The sequence below is a fragment of the Tasmannia lanceolata genome, unplaced genomic scaffold (assembly GCF_043159265.1).
Source record: "Tasmannia lanceolata isolate RefF3 unplaced genomic scaffold, GAP_Taslan_0.1 ptg000025l, whole genome shotgun sequence".
Lineage (NCBI taxonomy): Eukaryota > Viridiplantae > Streptophyta > Magnoliopsida > Canellales > Winteraceae > Tasmannia > Tasmannia lanceolata.
This window is the reverse complement of record NW_027518702.1, coordinates 6682466-6707620: the sequence shown is the minus strand read 5'-3', so window position 1 is coordinate 6707620 and position 25155 is coordinate 6682466. Positions and strand designations below refer to the sequence as shown.

The following is a 25155-nucleotide window of genomic DNA, read 5'->3' as shown; positions in this document are numbered from 1 at the left end:
TAGGATCATCTGTAGAGTGCGGCCCACTCCATCAGATGATCTAAACCGTCCATTTGTTGGGCCACATCGTAAGTAAGTTGTGCCCCAAAAATCATTTGCATAGTATGATCCAAACCCTCCGATCTATTGAAGTTTTCATAATGTGAAGTCCATCTATAGATTGGATGGTTAAGAGCATCCTACGGAAATGATTTTTGGGGCACAGACTATTCACGTTGTGGCCTAACAAATGGACGGTTTGGATCATCCTATGTAGGGGGCCCTTCCCGACTTTTAAAAAAATATGGGTTTGTATCACTAGACCCGGCAATATGGCACCTGTACCAGCAAGTACACCCGGCCCGTAGCAAAATTTGTAGGTACGGGTACCACTTTTGTTACCCGCAAAAAAAAAAAAGACCAGCACCCGGCCTGCACCCGTGACTAGCAGGTGGGTCTGGGACGGGCCCTGGTACCCACGGGTTACCCATCAAAACTAGGGTTAGCTTTTTTTCTTTGTTTTTCATTCACTAAAGACTAAACAAAGAATCAATCAATAAAAAAAGACTAAACATTTCATTCACTAAAGACTAAACAAAGAATCAATATTACTGTTTAGTCTTTGTTTAGTCTTTTTTTATTGATTGATTCTTTTTTGTCCTTTTTTATTGATTGATTCTTTTTTGTCCTTTTTTTATGTGATAAAAAAAGACTAAACAAAGACAGGTGAGATCTACACTAAACAAGCACCCAATTACTCTCCCTTTTTTAGTTATTCTTTTAGTCTTATATCTATCCATCCCCATATGTATCTGTATATAGACACACATGACCACACAGAGCAGGTGTAACGTTCATAGCAACCGAACCATACTACTTGACTATCTCATTAGTTGAGGAAAGTCAGTCACCAACCAAGTCCATCGAAAATTTCTATGCTTGGTTCAAAGATCGAAACCTTGACAACAGGAAAGAGCCTTAACCATATAAGTAAGAAAGAGACCCACAGTCTCGTAGCAACCGTTAAGCTCATAGCAAGAAATAAGGAGCCATTGCGGATGATTTAGATAGAGGGTGTTCGCAGAAGCTTTCCGAGTCGGGGAGTGTGTATCTGTATACACACACATGTGGATGCATATATATATATATACACTCATGTAGAGGGAGTTTTTATACGGTGTTCGAGCGTTCATGCACATTCAACTCTTGATATTTGATCCTGCGATAGTTGACTATCTCGGAGGTTTTAGTTTGATCAAATATCAAGGGAGGCACCTATGTCGTACCCTCATAACGTGCATGAACGCACGAGCACCATAGGACGGTACTAAATTCGCCCCATTGACAATGAAGATTATTAGCTGGTACTTGACAACTGAAAAAATGCCACATCTAGAAGAAAATTTTATTTATTTAATAGAAAACATGTTCAAATTAGTTTTTCTACTAAACATAGGTGAACACATCTTGTCCAATGCTGCACAGGTGCATCATCTTAATAGATGGGGTTTCGGCCAAACAACGGTATCAATTTATCTTGCAGTTGAAATTTGGGAATTGGAACCTCTTCTTGAGGATGAATAGGGTGCTCACTGTTCCCCCACATCCTCACCTTGAACACCACCTTACGAAGGTTATTTGAATTTCAGCCCCTCTAGCTTCGCCATGATTGCCGACACCAACCACGTCAAAATCAACATGATCTTGCCTTCTTAGGCAAAGACCATGTTCTTTTATTTTGTTTTGTTTGTTGAAGGTCTTCTCGTACTGGTAAAGGGCTAGAAGTGGGCGATGAAGACGAAGGCCGATAGAGTATTTTTGTTAATGGCAATACATAATTTTGGTAATTGATCCATCTACCGAAGCGAGCCAAGTGACCGACAAAGCATTAATGGCAATACATAATTTTGTTGACATGTGTCGATATCTTTTTCAGGCCACAGTTTCCCAAATCGCAGGCTAGTTACTACCTTTCATTAGATGGGGCCAGCTGTCTGTTTCATTTAGCTGTTTTCAGGATCCCAAGATAACGTGCGCATATGTATCTTGTTAGAATTAGCCCTACCCTCACTTGCCAACTCAACTAAGCAAGCTACGTGGCACGAAGAAAAGAGAGACCAATTGGAACATGCCACGTGGGTGTACGGACACCTTGAAAAGAAGCTTCCTCTGATATTTTTGGAGTGCCAATCACGTGGGACACACTGCACATTTTAACAAATACGAATATCTCTTTTATTTAGACATAGTAGACATAGATGAGACGGATGATTTGTATTTAGGGTGGCAGAGAGATTTTAGGAATTTTTCATTAATAATCTTGTTAACAAAACAAATGAGTAGAGAAAGCATAATTAAATTATTTATGGCAAAAGGCTTTTAATTTTTAGTAATCCGACAAAAACATGAGTGGATTTAAGTTGATAAATTTTAAAACTGGGTGATTTGTGTGTAATTTTTTGCTATTATTTTCATTTATTGTGTTTCACGCATATTTCTAACTTGAACGTGCAGAGTACCGAGTATATAAATCATCTCGGGTTAAACTTCTTTCGTAGAGTAAATGCTTTTGTCTTCCAAGTCGATGCTTTTATATTTGCGTTGTTTAATGAGAATCAGAAACCCGGTTCGACTGCTGAGAGGAACTTGGGTTGTTTCGGCCCGATTTGACTCCGGTTTATGATGTTGGTATTATGCGAGGTCGTCAGGTGAGTCAGACCAGAACACTTTTTTTCTCTTCCTATGGTTTAGGGCTGGCAATTTCACCCGAAAAAGTGGGGATCCGCCCCGCCCCGCCCCGTTTGGGGAGGGGATTCCCCGATTTTGAAAGGGGAAGGGGAAGGGGAAGGGGAATATAAAAATTCCCCGGTGCGGGGAGGGGATGGGGAAGGGGATGGAGTTGTCCCCGCCCCGCCCCGCTAATCAATGCCATTTTTTGTAAATTTTAAGTGTTTTTTTTAAGGAAAACTACTAGAAACTCTGTGGATCGGCTACAAGATTCCCCCAAACATAAACTTAGCTTGTCTTTTCCTTTTAATTAGCTTCTGAGAGCATTTTGGGAACTATAATAACCTTTTCACAGATGTTGAAATAATAAAGACAAGCTGAGAGCCTGAGACGCTGAGTGTAGGCAATTATCAAAAAATCGTAGTGCCAACAAAATTTTAGGGTTTGATTGCAGGTTTTAATTTTCAACAAGAAAAATTTAGCTACTAGAAATTTGTTTCATGTCAGTACTAGACTGAATTGCAGTTAAAGAAATAAGTCATTTGTTGATTTTGTTCTCTTCTCCATTCTCATTTCTCATGCTCATATGGGGGTTAACATGCTATACAGAATGAACTAATGAACATTATTTTGCGTGTGTGAGCGCCCACTTATGGACTTTTAAAGTTCATTGTGACTACTGAAATAGTTACTTTTTGCACATTGGCTGCCTGTTAATGAAGGTAATCCTGGTGCTCATTTCCTATTTATCATTCCATAATTTATGCAGAAAATTGCTGAAAGATGAGGTCCTGTTGTTATTTATGTTTGTTGTCTCATCCATGCATTTCTGATTTTGTCTATCTGTTTATTGATCACATGAATAGAATCATAGCATTCATCACAATATTGTCTGTAATGGACGTAGAAGAAGGAAGCTCTGTTTGCTGGTTTGGTTGGGTTTCAAAGAGGGGGCGGGGCGGGGATTTTGTCCCCGAAGGATGCGGGGAGGGGAAGGGGATTAGATATTCCCCGCGGGGAGGGGAGGGGGATTCCCCACCATCCCCGCAGAGGGGAAGGGGAAGGGGAGGGGGAAAATTCCCCGCAGAGGGGAAGGGAAAGGGACCCCAACATCCGGCCCCGACCCGCCCCGTTGCCACCCCTACTATGGTTTCAAGGAGTTTCCTAACAAGATACACAACGTACAAATGCATTAATGAACATTTTTTTTGGACAAAAGTACCCTCATCTTTTTTATAATATGGGAAATATATTTGGTGAAAAAGGATGGTTTCTTATAATGGCACTAAACGTAGGGAGTGTAGATGTGGTTTTTTTCCCATTATAATTACGAAAATACCATTCGAAACCAAGGTGCCAGCTATAGCTATCCGGCAGAGAAAACGCGGTTTGTGGAATGTAGTGGCAATTTCGTAATTCTCCGATATATGAAGGGTTTCTTGTTATAGTTTACAGCTTTTGTCTTGCGCGTGAAAATCTGGAGGTAGATAACGTGTACGCTTTTTTCTCCCTTTCAAGCGTGAGTCGAGAAAAAGATCTCTGACACCTCGTGAGAATATCTTTGTCCTTTTATAATCTGACACCCACACACCCATTCAAATGTAATAATATTTTTGCAGGCTGGAGGTAATTTGCCATCACCATCCGTGTCAGGCAGAAAGTGGGGTGTGGCTAAGCCAGGGATAAGCGTGCAAGCTCTCCAATCCAACATAGACTACGTTTGCAGTAAAGGGTTAGATTGTAAACCGATACAATCAGGTGGGGCCTGCTTTCAACCCGATACGATACAATCTCACGCTGCCGATGCCATGAACGCCTACTACCAGTCCTCCGGTCGCCACGACTACGATTGCTATTTCTCACAAACTGGACTCGGCACTTCTAGTGATCCCAGTAAGTGTTTTTATAATTAGGAGTGTCAATACCAATAACATTTTGTTTTATTATTATGTCTTTAAATTATTTTAATTTTGTTTTCAGGTTATGGCACATGCAAATATAGTTCGTGAAAGTGAAATGCCGGTGGTGGGAGTCTCGAGGGTAGTTGACGTAACGGCTTTTAATATTCATAAAGGGGGGGGGGGGGGGGGGGGGGGGTGGTGGTGGTGTTCTTGTTTGAGGCCCCATGTGATATTGTGATATTGATGGTTGCTTAGTTTAATTTAATGGGAAAATGACTAAATGAAAGGGCTTTCTACTGACTATGACATGTCAAGAGGAGAAACTTGGAAATAACCAATCTAGAGTGATGGTGACTGGTTTGCAAGGGTTTAAGACAAAAATACCCTCATTTTTAAAATACCGTCACCTCTCTCTCTCTCTCTCTCTCTCTCTCATGGGATGATCCAACCATCAATTAGAGGGCCACAATTCCTCTCTCTTTCTCTCTCATGGGATGATCCCAACAGTCCATTAAAGGGCCACAATACCCCCCTCTCTCTCTCTCTCGTGGGATGATCACAACCGTCCATTAGAGGGCCCCAATGCCCCCCTCTCTCTCTCATGGGATGATCCCAACCGTCCATTAAAGGGCCACAATGCCCCCTCTCTCTCATGGGATGATCCCAACCGTCTATTAGAGGCCCACAATGCCCCTCTCTCTCTCTCACGGGATGATCCCAACCGTCCATTAGAGGACCACAATGCCCTCTTTCTCTCATGGGATGATCACAACCGTCCATTAGAGGGTCACAATGCCCCGCAGGTTCGTGCACCTCTCTCCGGTATCCTCTTATTCTGAGTGAACCTCCTCTTATAGGTTGGTAGTCTCTCCCTCTCAGTTGTTTAAACCTCTAATTTTTTAGAAATCTATGGTTTAAAGCACTAAAGTTTGGTTTAAACCCCTAATTTTTCCCAAATTTTTCACAGATTATTGGTTTAAACCTCCAAGTTTGGTTTATAAATTCAGTTTAGAAAATCCTATATTTTCCCAAATTAGTTGAGAAAACCGTATATTTTGGAAAATCAGTTTAGAAAACTCTATAATTTTCTCAAATCAGTTTATATTCAAACCAATAAGTTAGGGTTGGTACAATCTCTCTTTCAGTTTGAAAAATCAGCAACTAAAACCCTAATTTTTTTAGAAATCTATGGTTTAAAGCCCTAAAGTTGGGTTATGTTTTTTTTTAAATATATGGTTTAAAGTCGTAAAGTTTTGTTTGAACCCCTAATTTCTTAGAATTGTATGGTTTAGAGCGCTAAAGTTTGGTTTAAATCCCTAATTGCTTCTAATTTTTTCACAAATTATGTGTTTAAACCCCCAAAGTTTGGTTTAAACCAATAATTTGGTAGAAATCATTGGTTTAAAATTGAGAAAATGAGTTTAGGAAACCCTATATTTTCCCAAATCAGTTGAGAAAATCCTATATTTTCGAAATCAGCCCCTAAGTTTTGAAAAACAATGGTTTTAACCAATATTTAATAGAAATATTTTGTTAAAACCCCTATTCAATTTAGAGAACCCCTAATTTTTTAGAATTGTATAGATAAACAAACATTACTTTGATTAGTCTCAATTTTGCTGTGAATTAGAGTGTCAAATTCTCTAAATTTTGTTTTCCGACCCACAATTACTGGCAACTTCTTCCCGCCGACGTATTCAAATGATACCGCATCCTTTACAAAGCCGTCGACGTGTAAGATAAAAGAAGCTCTTCGTTCTACCGTTCTTCTGTTTACACAAAATTAAACCATTGTCAAAATAACCAATTGAAAAAAAACCATTCCAATTAACAAGTAAAGCAGCCATTTTAGAATTATGCACAACTTCAACCACTACTAAGTCTCCATAAAACAACATAAACCACTACTAAGACAATTCAGGCCACTTTTAAACACTCTAGACCACTACTAAGTCATGACAAGGAAATATGAACCACTGCTTACCCTATATAAACCACTTATAAATACTATAAACCATTGTTAAGCCAATATAAACCACTTATAAACACTCTAAACCATTGGTAATCCTAAATAAACAACTTATAAACACTCTAAAACCACTGCTAAGTCTATATAAACCACTTATAAACACTCTAAACCACTGATAGGGTTATATAAACCACTTATAAACACTTTAAGCCACTGATTACCCTATATTTTTTTTATTTTTTTTGAAGAAGGCAACAGAATATGTATATATAGATGAATAAGCAGAACCGAGATGGTCCTGAAGGAACAATGAGAAAAGAAAATAGCAATACAAGAATTCAAGGGGGGAGATAGTCAAAGCACTCCAACTCGGCTCGAGAAACACTGCTCTTAGCCAGGGAGTCGGCTGCCACATTGGCTGATCTCCAGACATGCTGAAAGACCATGGAGAAGCCCTTAGCTCTATCCTCTATCTCCTCAAAGAAAGGCACAAGTCGCCAAGGGGGAGAAGCGGCTCCCGAAAACCAGCGAATAACATTTACGGAGTCGCCTTCGACTATCAGTCTGTCGCACTCCAAGCAAGGCATGGAGAGAATCCCGCTGTGTACGGCTCTAACCTCCGCCTCAGTCTAGTCTGCAAATCCAATAGGCCCCGAATAGGCCAAAATGATTTCCCCTCTGTAATTCCGACATAACCCCCCCACTCCTGCCGCTCCTGGATTGCCGATAGAGGAACCATCAAAATTGAGCTTCAGGGACCCCGGCGGAGGGGGAGACCAGGAAGGTCGAGTTTTCACTTTGGTAACTAATTCCATACAAATGGTTGGCCACCCTTCCCAGAGGGCATAAGCAGAAACAAACCGAAAAAGAGGAAGAGAACGGGCCCAAGAGATGACCGCTGCTAACCACTGATTACCCTATATTAAACACTTGTAAACACACTAAACCACTCCTAGGCTTATATAAAACACTTATAAACACTCTAAACCACTGTTTACCCTATATAAACCACTTGTAAATACTCCAAACCATTGCTTACCCTATATAAACCACTTATAAACACCCTAAACTGCTGTTAGGCTTACATGAACTACTTATAAACACTCTAAACCACTGCTTACACTATATAAACAACTTATAAACACTCTAAACCACTGTTAAGCCTATATAAACCACTTATAAACACTATAAACCACTGTTAGGCTTATATAAACAACTTATAAACACTCTAAACCGCTGTTAGGCTTACGTGAACCACTTATAAACACTTTAACCTAGTGCTTACACTGTATAAACAACTTATAAACACTCTAAACAACTGTTTACCCTATATAAATCACTTGTAAAATACTCTAAACTACTGCTTACCCCTATATAAACCACTGGTTATACTGTATAAACAACTTATAAACACTCTAAACCACTGTTAAGCCTATATAAACCAGTTATAAATAATCTAAACCACTGTTAGGCTTATATAAACAACTTATAAACAATCTAAACCACTGTTAGGCTTATATAAACAACTTATAAACACTCTAAACCATTGTTTACCATATATTATACACTTATAAATCCTCTAAACCACTGCTAGGCTTATATAAAATACTTATGAACACTTTAAACCACTGTTTATCCTGTATAAACCATGTATAAACACTCTAAACCACTGATAAGCCTATATAAACCACTTATAAACCTCTAAACCACTGATAGGCTTAGATAAACCACTGTTTACCCTATAAAAACCAGTTGTAAACACTATAAACCACTGATAAGCCTATATAAACCACTTATAAACAATATAAACTACTTCTTACCCTGTATAAACCATGTATAAACACTCTAAACTACTGATAAACCTATATAAACCACTTATAAACACTCTAAATCACTGATAGGCTTAGATAAACCACTGTTTACCCTATATAAACCGGTTGCAAACACTCTAAACCACTGATAAGCCTATATAAACCACTTATAAACACTATAAACTACTGCTCACCCTGTATAAAATCACTTATAAACACTTTAAATAATTGTTAATCTTATAAACCAATTATAAACACTCAAAACCACTGGTAAGCTTTAATAAACCACTACTTAGGATTATAAACCACTACTGAGGATTCTTAACCAAAGAAACTATATAAACCACTTATAAACACCCACTTCAGTAGTGGTTTATCGTAGTGAAATAGTGGGTTAACTTAAGAAATTAGTGGTTTACAGTAAAATAACAATGATTATAAAGTGTTTAAAGTAATTTAAATATGATTAAATAGTGATTGAAGGCTTTGTGCAATAGAAGACAGTAGTTTAACATGAAAAACTTTCATTCAAGTTTATAAACATGCCTTATAATGGAAAGAGAAGGGAGAGGGCTAGAAATACACACCTTTCCATTCAATGGAGGCTTTGTGCAATGGAATGGTGGTTTCTAGTGAAGATTTTTGCGATTTCGGAATCCAATAACGTGTTTTTGCAATAGTTGTTGTAAATGGAGGCGTTGTGCAATGCAATGAAGGGTTAGGAATGCTTTCACATCTAAAAATGAGGTTTTCAGCAATAGAATCGAGCTTTTGGCATCTAACAATGGAGGTTTTTGGGTTTTTCATACGTACGTTTTTTTTTTTGTAGGAGAAGAGGAAAAATGTGGGTTTTGGGATTTGTATTCTAAATGTAATCATTTCAAAAAAGGTGATTTGATAGGGGAGAGAGAGAGAGAGAGAGAGAGAGAGAGAGAGAGAGAGAGAGAGAGAGAGAGAATCAAGCGCATTTTAGTCATATGCACTCTTGATTGGTGATTTAGAAAACACCCCTCTTCACATGTGATAGTCAGTAGAAACTCCTTCTATTTGGTCATTTTCCCTAATTTAATTTAAGAGACTATGATTTTGCATGAGAGGAGATTCTTGTGGCCATTTTGGTTTGAAATTTATTGTTTAGTTTAGTTTTCAAGTACATTGATAATGAGAATACTCTGTCTATGGATGGGTTCAAAATTAATTTTATCTACATCAGGGCCAACGAATCAATGGTTTAGATCATCCAATAATGTGGACCCCCTAATGCAATCTTGATTTAGAATGACTATTAAAAAACTGGAGGAAATGGAGAATCGATGTTGACTAAGGTTTTTTGTTTAATGAAGAACAGGTCAGCTAAGGTTTCACTTTTTTTTTAAACCCATCGTAATCGAGATTTGATCAAGTTTTTCGACCTAAACCGACCCAACCCAAGACCCAAAACTCAACCTCTGGTATTTTTGGGTTGGATAGATATAGGTCAATTTTTAATCTTTTATCAGACCCAAGTCATGGAGATTATTAAATCATGGGGTAGCTATCCTAAGAAATTATAGTTGATAAACAAGTAAGTAGGAAATGATCGGGAGTGTCCATCAAATACACCTAAGGATGGTGGGCCTATTACTTGAGATAGAACTTAGAAGAAACCGAGTACCATTGAAGTCCACATTACTTTACTATGTGACTTGGTCCAAAATCCAAGAGCAGACAAGAGGACAAAGAAGGCCTGTCGTGCCAAAATCCATATATGACAATGACACTGAGAGAGTCAAGACTCGAGACTCAACCTTTTGTCTTCTCTTTCCGCCGAAGTAGCTTTATTGCCTTTCACATATATAAAATAAAGACTGGATATAACAATTTTCAAACCACTGTACGACACTCTCCTTCGCAGAAGTTTCTTTGGCAAACGTTATGCCTTTTAACACTCTCTCTCTCTCTCTCTCCTGTAGTCTTTATAAATTAGGGTTTGGGTAGCAAACAAGAGGAAAAAAATTCAAGGAGTAGAGGGAGAGGAGTCTTCATCCAACTGATATACGACCGCATCCTCGTAACAATCTCGCCAGAGAATAAGCTTCCATTTTATTTTATTTTTGGCGCCTCAAAACCCTAAATCTCATATTCTCGCCCCTGCAACTACAAGAGCCCTCTTTAGCAGGTACTTTTCTCCTAGAAATCTTTAAAAAGCTGTAAATATGTTTATTTTTGTGGGTTACATAGGCTTCTTTAGGATTACCATATACAAAGATTGTGTTATTTGGGGATATTTCATACTTGGATTACCATATGCTCATCTTTTTGGGGAGAGAGATGTCAACGTCAACAGCATGTATGAGAAGAAATACTGTCTATGCCGGTTTTCGCCTTACAAGCCTGTAAAAAAGGGGTTCTGTTCTATTGGGATGTCCCATCTCGGGCTTCCCTTTCCATTCTAATATGATTCACCATTTCAAGAAAAATAAAAAGGCCTGTAAAAAAGGGGCGAATTTATCAGCGCTCTTTATTTTTCTTACTTTTGTTTAAGGGAATGACTCATCTTTCCTTCCCCATCACTCTTTGGTTTCCCTCAAAGAAAGAATAATAACATCTTACATGACTATATATATAGCACTGATTTAGCTTCTCATGTTAAGTATTAGGTAGTGAAGACCAGCTACAGATTGGAGCTTGCAGAGATAGAACAATGTCAGAAAGAAAAAATTGGGTTGTACAATTTCAGGAGCGACATCAGTCTGTCGATCTTTGGAATGAGAATCTCTGGAATAAACAATGTATTTACAGAGTGCCGTTGTTTATGAGAATTCGCAATAATGTAGCGTATGACCCGCATTTCGTCTCCTTGGGTCCATATCATCATGGAGAAGCGCAACTTATGCCCATGGAGGAACATAAGGTCAGAGCTGTTCTTCATTTCCTCAAGAATTCAGATAAACCCATGACTGATTATGTGAACGCTCTGGTGGAAGTTGTGGAAGAGTTGATGGGTTCTTATGACCAGCTTGACCACAAATGGAGGGACGGAGACAAATTCTTGGAGCTAATGTTCCATGATGGATGTTTCTTACTCGAAATCATGCGCAAATTCACTGACAATAACTATGGAGATTATGCTGACAATGATCCCATTTTTGGCATACACGGATTGTATAAAATCGGTGTTGTTCTTTTTGAGGACATGTTGAAGATTGAAAATCAATTGCCCCTGCTTGTTCTCAACAAGTTGGTAGTTGTTGAAAAAGGAATGACACAGGATCAGGTGAGACCTACTCTAAACAAACGCCCAATTACTCTCTTTTTTAGTTCTTCTTTAAGTCTCATATCTATCCATCTACATATGTATCTGTATATATACACACATGACCACGCAGAGCAGGTGTAGCGTTCGTAACAACCGAACCATACTACTTGAGCGCTATGTCATTAGTTGAGGAAAGTCAGTCACTCACCAAGTCAATCGAAAATTTCTATGCTTGGTTCAAAGAACAAAACCTTGACGACGAGAAAGAGCCTTAACATATAACTAAGAAAGAGACCCACAGTCTCGTAGCGACCGTTAAGCTCGTAGCAAGAAATAAGGAGCCATTGCGGATGATTTAGATAGAGGGTGCACGAAGGTGTAGGCAGAAGCTTTCTGAGTCGGGGAGTGTGTATCTGTATACACACATGTGTATGCATATATATAATATATTATTAGCTGGTACTTAACAATGAAGGTTATTAGCTGGTACTTGACAACTGAAAAAATGCCACATCTAGAAGGAAAATTTATTTATTTAGTAGAAAACATGTTCAAATTAGTTTTTCTACTAAATATAGGTGAACACATCTTGTCCAATGCTGCACAAATGCATCATCTTAATAGGTGGGGTTTGCGGCCAAACAACGGTATCAATTTATCTTGTAGTTGAAATTTGGGAATTGGAACCTCTTCTTGAGGATGAATAGGGTGCTCACTGTTCCCCCACATCCTCACCTTGAACACCACATTAGAAGCTTGAACAGCCCCTCTAGCTTTGTCATGATTGCCGACACCAACCACGTCATAATCAACATGATCTTGCCTTCTCAGGCAAAGGCCATGTTCTTTTATTTCGTTTTGTTTGTTGAAGGTCTTCTCATACTGGTAAAGGGCTAGAAGCAAGGATTAAAATTTCGGTTTCGGTACCGGTTTCAGAACCTGAAATTTCGGTCGAAATCTAGTACAAAAATGGAAAACAATATTTTAATCAATATTAAATATAGGTCGCTGCATGTTTATACTTTGTACCACTCTTTTATAGATCCTGATTATATATATATAGTTAGGATAACCTGATTATCCAAACCCTTCCTTTATTCTGCCCCAACTTATATATGTCATGTCCAGAATATCATCCCCATAGAATGGTTCTAATCCTCCGATATATTGAGGGATGGAACATTACAAAGACCTCTTCAGATCGGAGGGGGTTAAGATCATCATACATTAGAATATATCAAATCCTCTGAGATCTGACCCATATCTTTTGAGATCTCACCGTTGGATCGTTCATTGTTAGATTAAGCAACTAGGATTGATTAGGATACTAGTCTAGATTAGGGTAATATTTATTTATTTATTTCCATTCTTGTCTCAAGACCTTTCTAGATGTTTCTATGTTTATCCCTTGAGTGTTCTATTTAAACACTCATTAGGGCTTTTTGTAATAAAATCTCCGTTACTTGTCATCCTATGGAGATGATTTACAGAGCACAAGCTATTTAACCATCGACTTAAAGAAATGAATGATTTCTATTTAGGGGGGCAGAGAGATTTTAGGAATTATTCATTAATAATGTTAATAATCAATCTTGTTAGGAAAACAAATAAGTAGAGAAAGCATAATTAAATTATTTATGGCAAAAGGCTTTTAATTTTAGTAATCCGACAAAAACATGAGTGGATTTTAGTTGATAAATTTTGAAACTGGGTGATTTGTGTGTAATTTTTCGCTATCATTTTCATTTATTGTGTTTCACCCATATTTCTAACTTGAACGTGCAGAGTACCGAGTATATAAATCATCTTGTGGTAAAGTTCTTTCGTAGAGTAAATATTTTTGTCTTCGAAGTCGATGATAGAACGGACTTGGGTTCCAACACCTTCACGCACATGTTGGCCCTTGCTAGGAAGTGCATGGTCGGAGACTTGTTGGATTCTCACAAAACCATGGTTTTACACAAAACTCGATTATTCTCCGCAACGGATTTCAATAGAGGTGCCAACCTCGGTGGATTTGCATTCGACGAAGAGAAAGGACTCCTTAACCTCCCATTGATCAACATCTATGATTGTACCGAGTCCTTACTCCTTAATCTCATAGCCTTTGAACATCTTCATACAGGCGTAAGCCACCATGTCAGTTCCTATGTTTACTACATTGGCGGACTCATCCAATCAATCGAGTATTTGAAGTTGCTGTGGCCTGAACTTACCATTAGTACCGATAAAAGTGATGACGAGATCGTCAGGCTCATTCCAAAGGTCAATCATGATATGGGGTTCATCCCAAGCTTTCCGTTGTTCCATGTGAGGCTCCCCTTGATCGAATATTACCACATGAGAAGGACAAAGTTGAAGAAACCATTCATATGCGACGAACACAAACTAATTTTCAAGTGGGAGAAACGATTTTGCAAATGGCGTTCCAACTTCAGGGAAAAGTACTTTGATAGCCCTTGGAGTTTTATCGCCCTTCTCGCAGCAGCTCTCCTTTTGGTCCTCACAGTGTTACAAACTGTTTACGCAATTCTCTCTTACAACAAACCTGCAGGATGACACTCTCCAAACCCACCATATGTGATGCTTTCCTTCTCTGTTTTTTCTTGTTATTATTTTAAACAAGATTCAAGTGTGTTGTATAAGTGTGTATAATGATTGAATCCATTTATAACTTCAATGACTAATGAGGAAAAGTGTTTACTTTCACCATAAATGAATGGTTTACAGCTTGTTTAAGTCGATTGGAGCAGACCCTATGCAAAGTTTGAACTTTTTTTCCCATGGAATATTAGTTTTTTCTTTTGAAACGTTGATGATAAGTTTCTTGATTTATTAGGGTTATATTTCCCAAGGTAAGTAGGGTTAGCATCTTTCTTTCTTTTCTCTCCAGTAGGATTAGTGTCTTGTTTTATCTTTAGTCAGTAGGAAGTGGGATGTTTTAGGAGTTCCTTTTTTATTTGTTGCTTTCTAAGTGACAAGGGTACTTTGCCCATTTAGAAGAATCCATGTAACATGGTCAATGTGATTAGTCAGTTCATGCATTCTCCTGGGTTTTTGCACATCTAAGAGGCTTTTATGTTATGCATGCAGATACATAATCTATGGATAAATGTGTGTGGCGTGGTTTTCCCCCCTTCGTTTCGCCAACAAATAAGTCATCCTTGACGATTTCCCTTTCCTTCCTTGCCGAGCTGCCTCTCTTCGCCATTCGAAGTACTACCCCAATCAATGGCTTCCCTTTCTATAACATACCCAGGCGCCCACCTTTCCAATCACTAAGCAAAAATAAATACCAATCAAATCAAAGGCTGACTTCATCTGTGATTTTTCCAGCCCCAGGGGAGTTTACTCAACCCATTCCCTTTACGTAATAGGGCTCCCGCACTTCTCAAGTGTACGACTCCATATGAGGACCTCCTTCACTTCTGCCCACTCTCCGTTCACATGGTTCTCAAAGCGGAGGAAGGCTGGGCAGCAGGTACCACGAGCCCTCTGTGCGAAGGAGATACTAAGGTGTTGTCCGGATCTCAATGAGACACCCATGTATTGAGCCCTTGGCTTCAAGGCCAACCTGTTTGGCTGCTGATAAGAATCAGGGAGGGGCAATCATTCTGCAAGTTTCTTTTTACCACAGTAAGTTGATTGCATAAGAAAAATCCCAGTCCCTTTCATACAATTCATAATTTTGGCAAAGTTCTCAGTAAAGAAGACATCAAACAAGCTTTAAGGTAGCTCAAATATTCACAAAGACAAGGGATATTACTTTCTCTATATTGGGTCCAATAAGATGTCCACTATAGCTTATAAAACATTTGCTACAAGAAATACACTGACATGGAAAAGAAAGAAAGACCCATCAATTGTGAGGTTGAGTGCACACAAACTGAATACAAGGCCATGGTAAATGTTACATGTGAGCCAACCTGTGTCAAGTCACTTATGATTGTGCTTGATTTGTGATGTTACCTACCAAGGGAAACAAGTTGCAATAATCCTCTAGCTGCTCACATTTCTAACCCAAATCTCCCATGAGAGACCAAAAATTAAGTGTCATTGTTACTTTTTTTTAGGAAACAAATGTTTGGGGAGATTTCTTCTCTGCAATGCAACAAGGAGATTTCTAGCTGCCCACATCTTGTGTTTTTTTTTATTAGCATTGATTTCTAATTTTTTAGGATGTCATAACATTATATGACTTGTACTCAATTACTACTTCATTCCCTTATTGAGAACAAGTTAGAATAAGAATTTTATTGCTTTTAGAAATCTAGATTAGGGTCTTAGGGATTATTGAATTATTTTAAATACCAAAGAGATGTAAAGCTGTGATGAATTTTTACATTGAATAAAACTTTTATTCTAGCGATAATGTCTCCCTTGATTGTGGGTTGGATAGTAAGTTCACTCTCTTTGAATTTCCTTAGCAGCGTGTTAAGGAGATTTCAAGTTCTTTCCGGATCAAGCTTGATAGGCTTAATTGCAACTGATTGGTAGTTTGTTTTTCTTTTAGTTTGTTTTTCCGGAGAACCTTTAGATTTCTGGAGTTAATCTAAGATTTATAGCCTTAGTGTGATTTATAGCCTTAAGAGTGTTTGAGGATTTGCAAGAAAAATCCAGTGATTTTTCGAGTTGTTGGATTATGCAACTGTTTCCAAAGATTGTTGGATTTATAACCGGATTCTGATGTAGGCTTTAGCATTGAAATCAGACTCAAAGAACCAAATTAGAGAAACCACTTTTTTTAATTATCTCCGTCCATACCTTGTTTGAACAAGGGAAGAGTTACAATAGCATAAACATGAAGATCGGTCCACATTTTAACAAACTCTATGAATACGAACCTGTCCCAAATCAACGTTGATTACATCAAGAACTTTGGAATGGGGCTAGGAAGTGAAAGCTAATGTACCATTGAGATGGGTTAATGTTTCCTCTTCCCAAACTCAGTTAATCATAGTAAAAATCCAACAACTAAGCTCAGCTGTATATAATCAACCAATCGATGTTGCATAAAGATTCAAGATTCATTTCTGAGCAAGAATAACCACGTCAATTCAATGTTCTTCACCAATATGTATACAAATACCCCAGGAACAATGGTAACATTTTCAAAAAATTTGTAGTGAAGATCAAGTAGATTTTACATACAAATCTTAGATTAATATAATAATTCCAGGCTTTTCGTGCTTCAAATTAAACAGTGCTTCTCCCAAACAATAGAAGTAATCAATCTACCATTACCCCAATTCAACAATCAAAAACTCAAGTTCAGTATTCACAATTGGATCTGAATTTGCAAAAGCATGATAAATTCCATGCAAATCCTCTACAATCTCATGCAACTCCATTATAATAACCACTTCAGGCAATAATGTGAATTCTGAATCGAAGTTCAAACCATATAAATGGATTCAACATTGATAGACTTGAACAATATAATTGGTTTCTAACGATCCAAACTAGTGATAATAAATCCAAAAATTGAATTAATCAAATCAGAAATAAGATAGTTGCCCACTTTTAAAATCCCGTGTAATACCCATATGGATCTACATGTTAATTCTCCTTCCAAACCCCTCATTTAAACAAGGCAGCAACTATAAAATGATTTGGCTGAACTTTATTTTCTTGATAGAAAGAATCTAATGCCAAATCACGGTAGATTCAATGCAAGAATTCAGTGAGAAACTACTTTCTACACCACAATCTGAATATGATAGCAAACATGGGAGTCTTGGTGAACTTCTACCCTTGAGTTTGTGTTCTTCGTGTGAGGGATGTTCGAAGAATTTTAGAGAAACCAGGGATCTTAGAGATATACACATTCCAAACAAACAATAAGCCATAATGAATTCAGCGATGAAACAGAAATGTAATTAGTAATGAATCTCCATTATGTTAAATTATGAACTTCAATCCAGAAACATGCTTTTATCAATCCACAACTCCATGATCAATTGGTCTAAATCATCTGCACTTGAAATCAAGTCTGGTTGCACACAAAAGGAAAAACAACCCCATCACTGCTGGAAATATGGCTGAGTTCTGAACTTGAGATTAGTAGTGTCGAGCCCAATAATACTCTTCAAAGACAGCTCCAATTCCACTTGTTGTTTTCCTCCAACATCCAAGCTAATCTACGTTGATTTGGGAGATGGGCTTAATGATAGAATCTGAAAAACACGGATGAATTTCCACCAATAGGGTATGGACAAGGGTTGCTCTAATTTGATTCCTTGAGTTAGATTCCAGCACCAATAACGACAACAAAAGTCACTTATAAATATTATAGAATTTCCTATTATATAGGACAACATGTCATATAATGTTGCCTATGATGTTATGACTTTCTAAATAATTAGACATCAATGCTAATGAAAAAAAAACTTAATGAGTAAAAAAATATTGAAGAAACTGAGATAAACCCATAATACGGCCAGGGTGTGTGGCCCACTAGTCCTTGATCTGATCTGGGGAACATTACACTCAGATTTTGAGGTGACCCAGGCACCTTCAATACCTAAAACTGGATAAAATCCCTTTATTTCTCGCTCACTGATATGAAAGCACAACTACAATACCATCTTCACATCTGACTAGTAGAGAACATGTTGGGTGCAATAATTACAATTTCTCTTTTAAATAGCTGCTATAAACAAAAGTGCAACCATTTCATCAGACATGTTTCAACAATAGCATAAGGCATGCAAGAAAATGGCTAACAAGATTATACATAATTTTGAGGCTTTTACACTAGTTATTTCAAATGCTTTAAACGTCATTCCAACTACTTTCTACTGAACTCTGAATGGTTGTCATTACAATAAATTAAAGAAAGGGTTACTGCCCAAGCTCGACAGTAAGGCGTAGACATATGGACCGAAATGAAATGAAAAATAGCACAAATACAAAATCCCTTGTGTTAAGCTCCATCCTAAAACCATTCTACTGAAAGGAGTTTAACGGGGGTGCAACCAACTACAAACATGGCAAATAGCAACAACAACACTCACATTGTAGTCACATATGTCACCAAAAATACAATTCCATCTACACCACTGACATGAATACTAGACATAAAAATAGTGCATCTAGGAAACCAAATAATGGATTCACCAGGAAAGGAGCATCAGAAGTACTTCCAGAAGGGGAATTTATTAGAAATTTAATAACCCAAATCTAAATTCAACCCGATCAGAGGGGAATTTATTATATTCAATTAGCAATCTAGGAGTGTAAATGGGCCGGACACGATCACGAGTTTAATAGAAAAATTAATAGCCCAAATCTAAATTTGAGCCGAACATAAGGAAATTTATTTGGATCCGACCCGTTGATACCCAAGCATGTGAAGCGTACATAATTGAATCCAATGTATTTACAGAGTGCCTTCGTTTATGAGAATTCGCAATAATGTAGCGTATGACCCGCATTTCGTCTCCTTGGGTCCATATCATCATGGAGAAGCGCGACTTATGCCCATGGAGGAACATAAGGTCAGAGCTGTTCTTCATTTCCTCGAGAATTCAGACAAACCCATGACTGATTATGCGAACTCTCTGGTGGAAGTTGTGGAAGAGTTGATGGGTTCTTATGACCAGCTTGACCACAAATGGAGGGACGGAGACAAATTCTTGGAGCTAATGTTCCATGATGGATGTTTCTTACTCGAAATCATGCGCATATTCGTCGAAGATGACTATGGAGATTATGCTGACAATGACCCCATTTTTGGCCTAGACGGGTTCTTTAAATTTAATGTTGTTATCTTTGAGGACACGTTGAAGATTGAAAATCAAGTGCCCCTGCTTGTTCTCAACAAGTTGGTAGCTGTTGAAAAAGGAATGACACAGGATCAGGTGAGACCTACTATAAACAAACACCCAATTACTCTCTCTTTTTTAGTTCTTCTTTTAGTCTTATATCTATCCATCTACATATGTATCTGTATATATACACACATGACCACGCAGAGCAGGTGTAGCGTTCGTAGCAACCGAACCATACTACTTGAGCGCTATGTCATTAGTTGAGGAAAGTCAGTCACTCACCAAGTCAATCGAAAATTTCTATGCTTGGTTCAAAGATCAAAACCTTGACGACGAGAAGAGCCTTAACATATAACTAAGAAAGAGACCCACAGTCTCGTAGCGACCGTTAAGCTCGTAGCAAGAAATAAGGAGCCATTGCGGATGATTTAGATAGAGGGTGCACGAAGGTGTAGGCAGAAGCTTTCTGAGTCGGGGAGTGTGTATCTGTATACACACATGTGTATGCATATATATATAATAGATTATTAGCTGGTACTTAACAATGAAGGTTATTAGCTGGTACTTGACAACTGAAAAAATGCCACATCTAGAAGGAAAATTTATTTATTTAGTAGAAAACATGTTCAAATTAGTTTTTCTACTAAATATAGGTGAACACATCTTGTCCAATGCTGCACAGGTGCATCATCTTAATAGGTGGGGTTTGCTGCCAAACAACGGTATCAATTTATCTTGTAGTTGAAATTTGGGAATTGGAACCTCTTCTTGAGGATGAATAGGGTGCTCACTGTTCCCCCACATCCTCACCTTGAACACCACATTAGAAGCTTGAACAGCCCCTCTAGCTTTGTCATGATTGCCGACACCAACCACGTCATAATCAACATGATCTTGCCTTCTCAGCCAAAGGCCATGTTCTTTTATTTTGTTTTGTTTGTTGAAGGTCTTCTCATACCGGTAAAGGGCTAGAAGCAAGGATTAAAATTTCGGTTTCGGTACCGGTTTCGGAACCTGAAATTTCGACCTAAATTTTGAAATTTCGGTCCAAATCTGGTACAAAAATGGAAAACAATATTTTAATCAATATTAAATTTCGGCCGAAATTACCGAAATTTCGGTTTAATATTATATTAATTTTAAAAAATACAGATATTTTGGGTCAAATTTCGGAAATTTCCGAAATTTCGGCCGAAATTCCAAAATAAATGATTGTTTCGGTTTTGTGTGGTTTCGGTGTTGGTCTCCACCGAAATTTCGGATTTCGGTTGAAATTTAAAACCATGGCTAGAAGTGGGCGATGAAGACGAAGGCCGATAGAGTACTATTTTTGTTATGTGTGTGGGTGGGAAAGAGGGTGTGAGAAAAAGTAATGTCATGATATATATTTCACTATATATTTCATTATCATAACGAGGAAGTGCAAATATTATTTCCCTAAAAAAGGCAATGGGTCCACCCTGTTGTGAAAAGACACCTCCAATGCCAATGTACGATCCATCGATGTGATTTTTACCGTGTATTCAGAGGATTTTTAGGGCCATAATTTAGGTCGCTGCATGTTTATGCTTTGTACCACTCTTTTATAGATCCTGGTTATATATATATATATATATAGATTAGGGTAATATTTATTGATTTATTTCCATTCTTGTCTTAAGATCTTTCTAGATGTTTCTATGCTTATCCCTTGAGTGTTCTATTTAAACACTCATTAGGGCTTTTCGTAATAAAATCTCCATTACTTGTCATCCTATGGAGATGATTTACGGAGCACAAGCTATTTAACCATCGACTTAAAGAAATGAACGATTTCTATTTAGGGGGGAGAGAGATTTTAGGAATTATTCATTAATAATGTTAATAATCAATCTTGTTAGGAAAACAAATAAGTAGTGAAAGCATAATTAAATTATTTATGGCAAAAAGCTTTTAATTTTAGTAATCCGACAAAAACATGAGTGGACTTTAGTTGATAAATTTTGAAACTGGGTGATTTGTGTGTAATTTTTCGCTATTATTTTCATTTATTGTGTTTCACCCGTATTTCTAACTTGAACGTCTAGAGTACCGAGTATATAAATGATCTCGTGGTAAACTTCTTTATTGGCGTAAAAGCTTTTGTCTTCGAAGTGGATGATAGAACGGACTTGGGTTCCAACACCTTCATGCACATGATGGCCCTTGGTTGGAAGTGCATGGTTGGAGACTTCGATTTTCACCTACAAGATGGACAAGTAAATATGTGTTCCGCAAAGGCGTTTAATAGCGATGCCAAAGTGGAGCTTGACGTAAGCGAAAAAAACAGCCTCATTGGATTTGCATTCGACGAAGAGAAAGGAATCCTTAACCTCCCATTGATCAACATCTATGATTGTACTGAGTCCTTACTCCTCAATCTCATAGCCTTTGAACATCTTCATACAGGCGTAAGCCACCATGTCAGTTCCTATGTTTACTATATTAACGGACTCATTCAATCAATAGAGGATTTGAATTTGCTGAGGCGTAAACTTACCATTAGTTCCGATAAAAATGCTGACGAGATCGTCAGGCTCATTCATAAGGTCAATCATGACATGGGGTTCGTCCCAAAGTTTACATTGTTCCATGTGATTAACCCCTTGAACGAATATTACGACAAGAGAACGAGAAAGTGGGAGAAACGATTTCGCAAGTGGCGTTCCAACTTCAGGGAAATGTACTTTGATAGCCCTTGGAGTTTGATCGCCCTTCTCGCAGCAGCTCTCCTTTTGGTCCTCACAGTGTTACAAACTGTTTACGCAATCCTCTCTTACTACAAACCTGCAGATGACACTCTCCAAACCCACCATCTGTGATGCTTTCCTTCTCTGTTTTTTCTTGTTATTATTTTAAACAAGATTCAAGTGTGTTGGATAAGTGTGTATGGTGATTGAATCCATTTATAACTTCAATGACTAATGAGGAAAAGTGTTTACATTCATTTAAGTCGATTGGAGCAGACCCTATGCAAAGTTTGAACTTTTTTTCCCATGGAATATTAGTTTTTTCTTTTGAAACGTTGATGATAAGTTTCTTGATTTATTAGGGTTATATTTTCCAAGGTAAGTAGGGTTAGCATCTTTCGTTCTTTTCTCTCCAGTAGGATTAGTGTCTTGTTTTATCTTTAGTCGGTAGGAAGTGGGAAGTTTTAGGAGTTCCTTTTTTACTGGTTGCTTTCTATTTTTGACCGGACGTTTTTAGTATTAGTTTGGGTTTGGTCTATTAATGATAGTTGTAATTGCTAGGATTCTAAGTTTTGCTTTAAATACATGATGTAAAGACGTTAAAGCCATTATTGGAATATAATTAAAGACGTTTTTGTCTCTCTATTTCTCTATCTCTTTCTTCTTCTCTCTCTTTTTCCTAGTGGATTCTAGGATTATCGCTCTTACCTAGTGGATTTTAGTGCATATTTTAGACTATACACACGCTTCAGCGACAATTTTTCATTTGATCCGCAGCGTCACAACCTCAAAAAGAACTATTCTTGAATTTGCCAAAATATTTTAATCGATTCTCAAATTTTAATTTTTTACATAACAAAATGATTATATCTATTAAGATATTGAAAATTTAATACGTTAAGTAAATATAATATTTTACTTCCATTTAAGAAACAATTAGGATGGGTAAGACTCAAAACATGCTGAAAAACAATTAAAATATACATTGTATTTTGATTAGAGTTTTTTTTTTTTTGACTTGTTTTTCAGCCTTTTGTCACCCTCTCCTCACTCGTGCCCTCACTACTCTTTCCTTCCCTCACCCTCCCTAGCCCTCTCACACCACTTGATAAGCTAAAATTCTATGGAAAAAAAAAAAAAAAAATCATGGCAAGCCATAGTGTCACTAGTACTTTTCCCATTTAGAAGAATCCATGTAACTTTCCACAAAAGCGATGAGATTACCCTTTTAGCCCTGCGAGTTTGGGTCTGCTCATACCACGTGTCAGTCTCCGATTGGGTGCTTATTTTGTACCCCGCAACACATTCCAAACACAACCTCAGCTATCTTCTTTGTCACCTAAGAATTTAACCATTCCGACCACCTTTACCAAGCGGTGGGTCTGTGGTTCGATAATCGTTGGCAAAAAGAGCTCCATCCGGCAAATTTTTTAATTATCTTCCAATAGTAATGGCCCTTGGAACACACCATAGAGAATTAGACGTGGGTGGGTGCGTCATGAAATTAACTTGGCTCCAGATCGGTTGGAGGAACTTTCCTCTATCCAGACCCCTTGCTAATAGTCTAATAGCAGGGGTGTGAAAATATCAATTCCTTGAAAAAATAAAATGTAAGCATGGACTCTCTCTCTCTCTAGCGCTCTTTTTTAATAGCTTGACCATGTAATGCACGTGGGAGGGGTTTATTAAGACACTTAATAAACTTTTAATAAACTTATAATAACAAAGAAAAGTGCACTGGGGCTAAAAAATGAAGAAGGGGAAGAAAAGGAAAAACCGGATCTAGGCCTATTCATGTGGGTGTTTAAATGGGCCGGACACAAGGAGTTGAAAAAACTAGCAAAGCAAGTAATAGAAACTTAATAACCCAAATCTAAATTCAACCCGATCAGAGGGGAATTTATTATATTCAATTAGCAATGTAGGAGTGTAAATGGGCCGGACACGATCACGAGTTTAATAGAAAAATTAATAGCCCAAATCTAAATTTGAGCCGAACATAAGGAAATTTATTTGGATCCGACCCGCTGATACCCAAGCATGTGAAACGTACATAATTGAATCCATTAAAAATGAGGGCAACCACAAGTCTAGCAACACAGTTCTCCCTCCTTGGTAATTGGACGAGGATAAGGCATCTTTAATTAAGGCTGTGCTTAGATTGCCGGAATCAGGAATCGGAATTGACATCATATTCCGATTCTCCCTAAAATAGAATGAGAAAACATTTAAAATAACATTTTAATTGAAATTTTAATTTTAATAAAAATTACATTCCGACCTGGGTGGAATAAGAATACCACATATTAGGATGGGATACATGATTCCAGCTTTTTCTCCTATGATTCCACCCTAGTGTCAATTCTGCCCCATTGATTTCGTTCTTTTGTGAACCAAGTGTCAGAATGGGGTGGAATTAGAGTCCGATCTCGATTCCAATGCTTGATTCAAGCAATCAAAATGCACCCTAAGATACTTCCAAAAAGAAGTTAAATAGTTGATTTATTTCAATTTTACAGATAGGGAATGCGTGTGGCGCGAGACCTAGATCACATAGCTGGTACTAATGGGATCCACCAAATCAATGGTATTGATGACACATGTATGCATTGTGGGACCTACAGTGGATCATTGAGACCATATCTTTGGAATTATAATTTTGGCTGTAAACTCATTAATTAATCTATGCTCGGATTCTTTACTTCCCTATTTTTTACCTCCTAAAAAACGTGGGCATTAAAAGTATAGATCTTTTGCGTGAATCGTGTTTGTCTGCTCATAGAGTGCTCTAGTTTTGGTCTTCTTGTTGTATATTAAGATTACTTGTCGTTGCCAATAAGACAAATATATTCTAATCTTTGAAGGAGCGTAGGTAAGGGTGTAAACGGATCGAATTCGAATCGGATATGGCTATATCCGAATTCGATTACAGTATACACTATCCGAATTCGGATTCGGATTCGAATTTGACGGATATTTAATATCTATTACCAAATTCGCGTCCGTCGGATATTGTTCGAATTCGGATATTATCTGTATCCGTTTGTCCG

The 25155-nt window shown here is 37.7% G+C and overlaps 2 protein-coding genes across 2 annotated transcripts; both read left to right on the top strand.

Annotated features, from left to right (window-relative positions):
* Nucleotides 1-10612: 10612 nt before the first annotated feature.
* LOC143858268 (UPF0481 protein At3g47200-like) lies at nucleotides 10613-14341 on the top strand. Its single transcript, XM_077368922.1, has 2 exons — nucleotides 10613-11643; nucleotides 13751-14341. Exons 1-2 carry the CDS (start codon nucleotides 11071-11073, stop codon nucleotides 13754-13756), a joined length of 579 nt encoding a protein of 192 aa, XP_077225037.1. The 5' UTR covers nucleotides 10613-11070; the 3' UTR covers nucleotides 13757-14341.
* Nucleotides 14342-19109: 4768 nt separating this feature from the next.
* LOC143857596 (UPF0481 protein At3g47200-like) lies at nucleotides 19110-22237 on the top strand. The gene is made up of 2 exons (XM_077368059.1): nucleotides 19110-19487; nucleotides 21464-22237. Exons 1-2 carry the CDS (start codon nucleotides 19110-19112, stop codon nucleotides 22235-22237), a joined length of 1152 nt encoding a protein of 383 aa, XP_077224174.1.
* Nucleotides 22238-25155: the final 2918 nt, after the last annotated feature.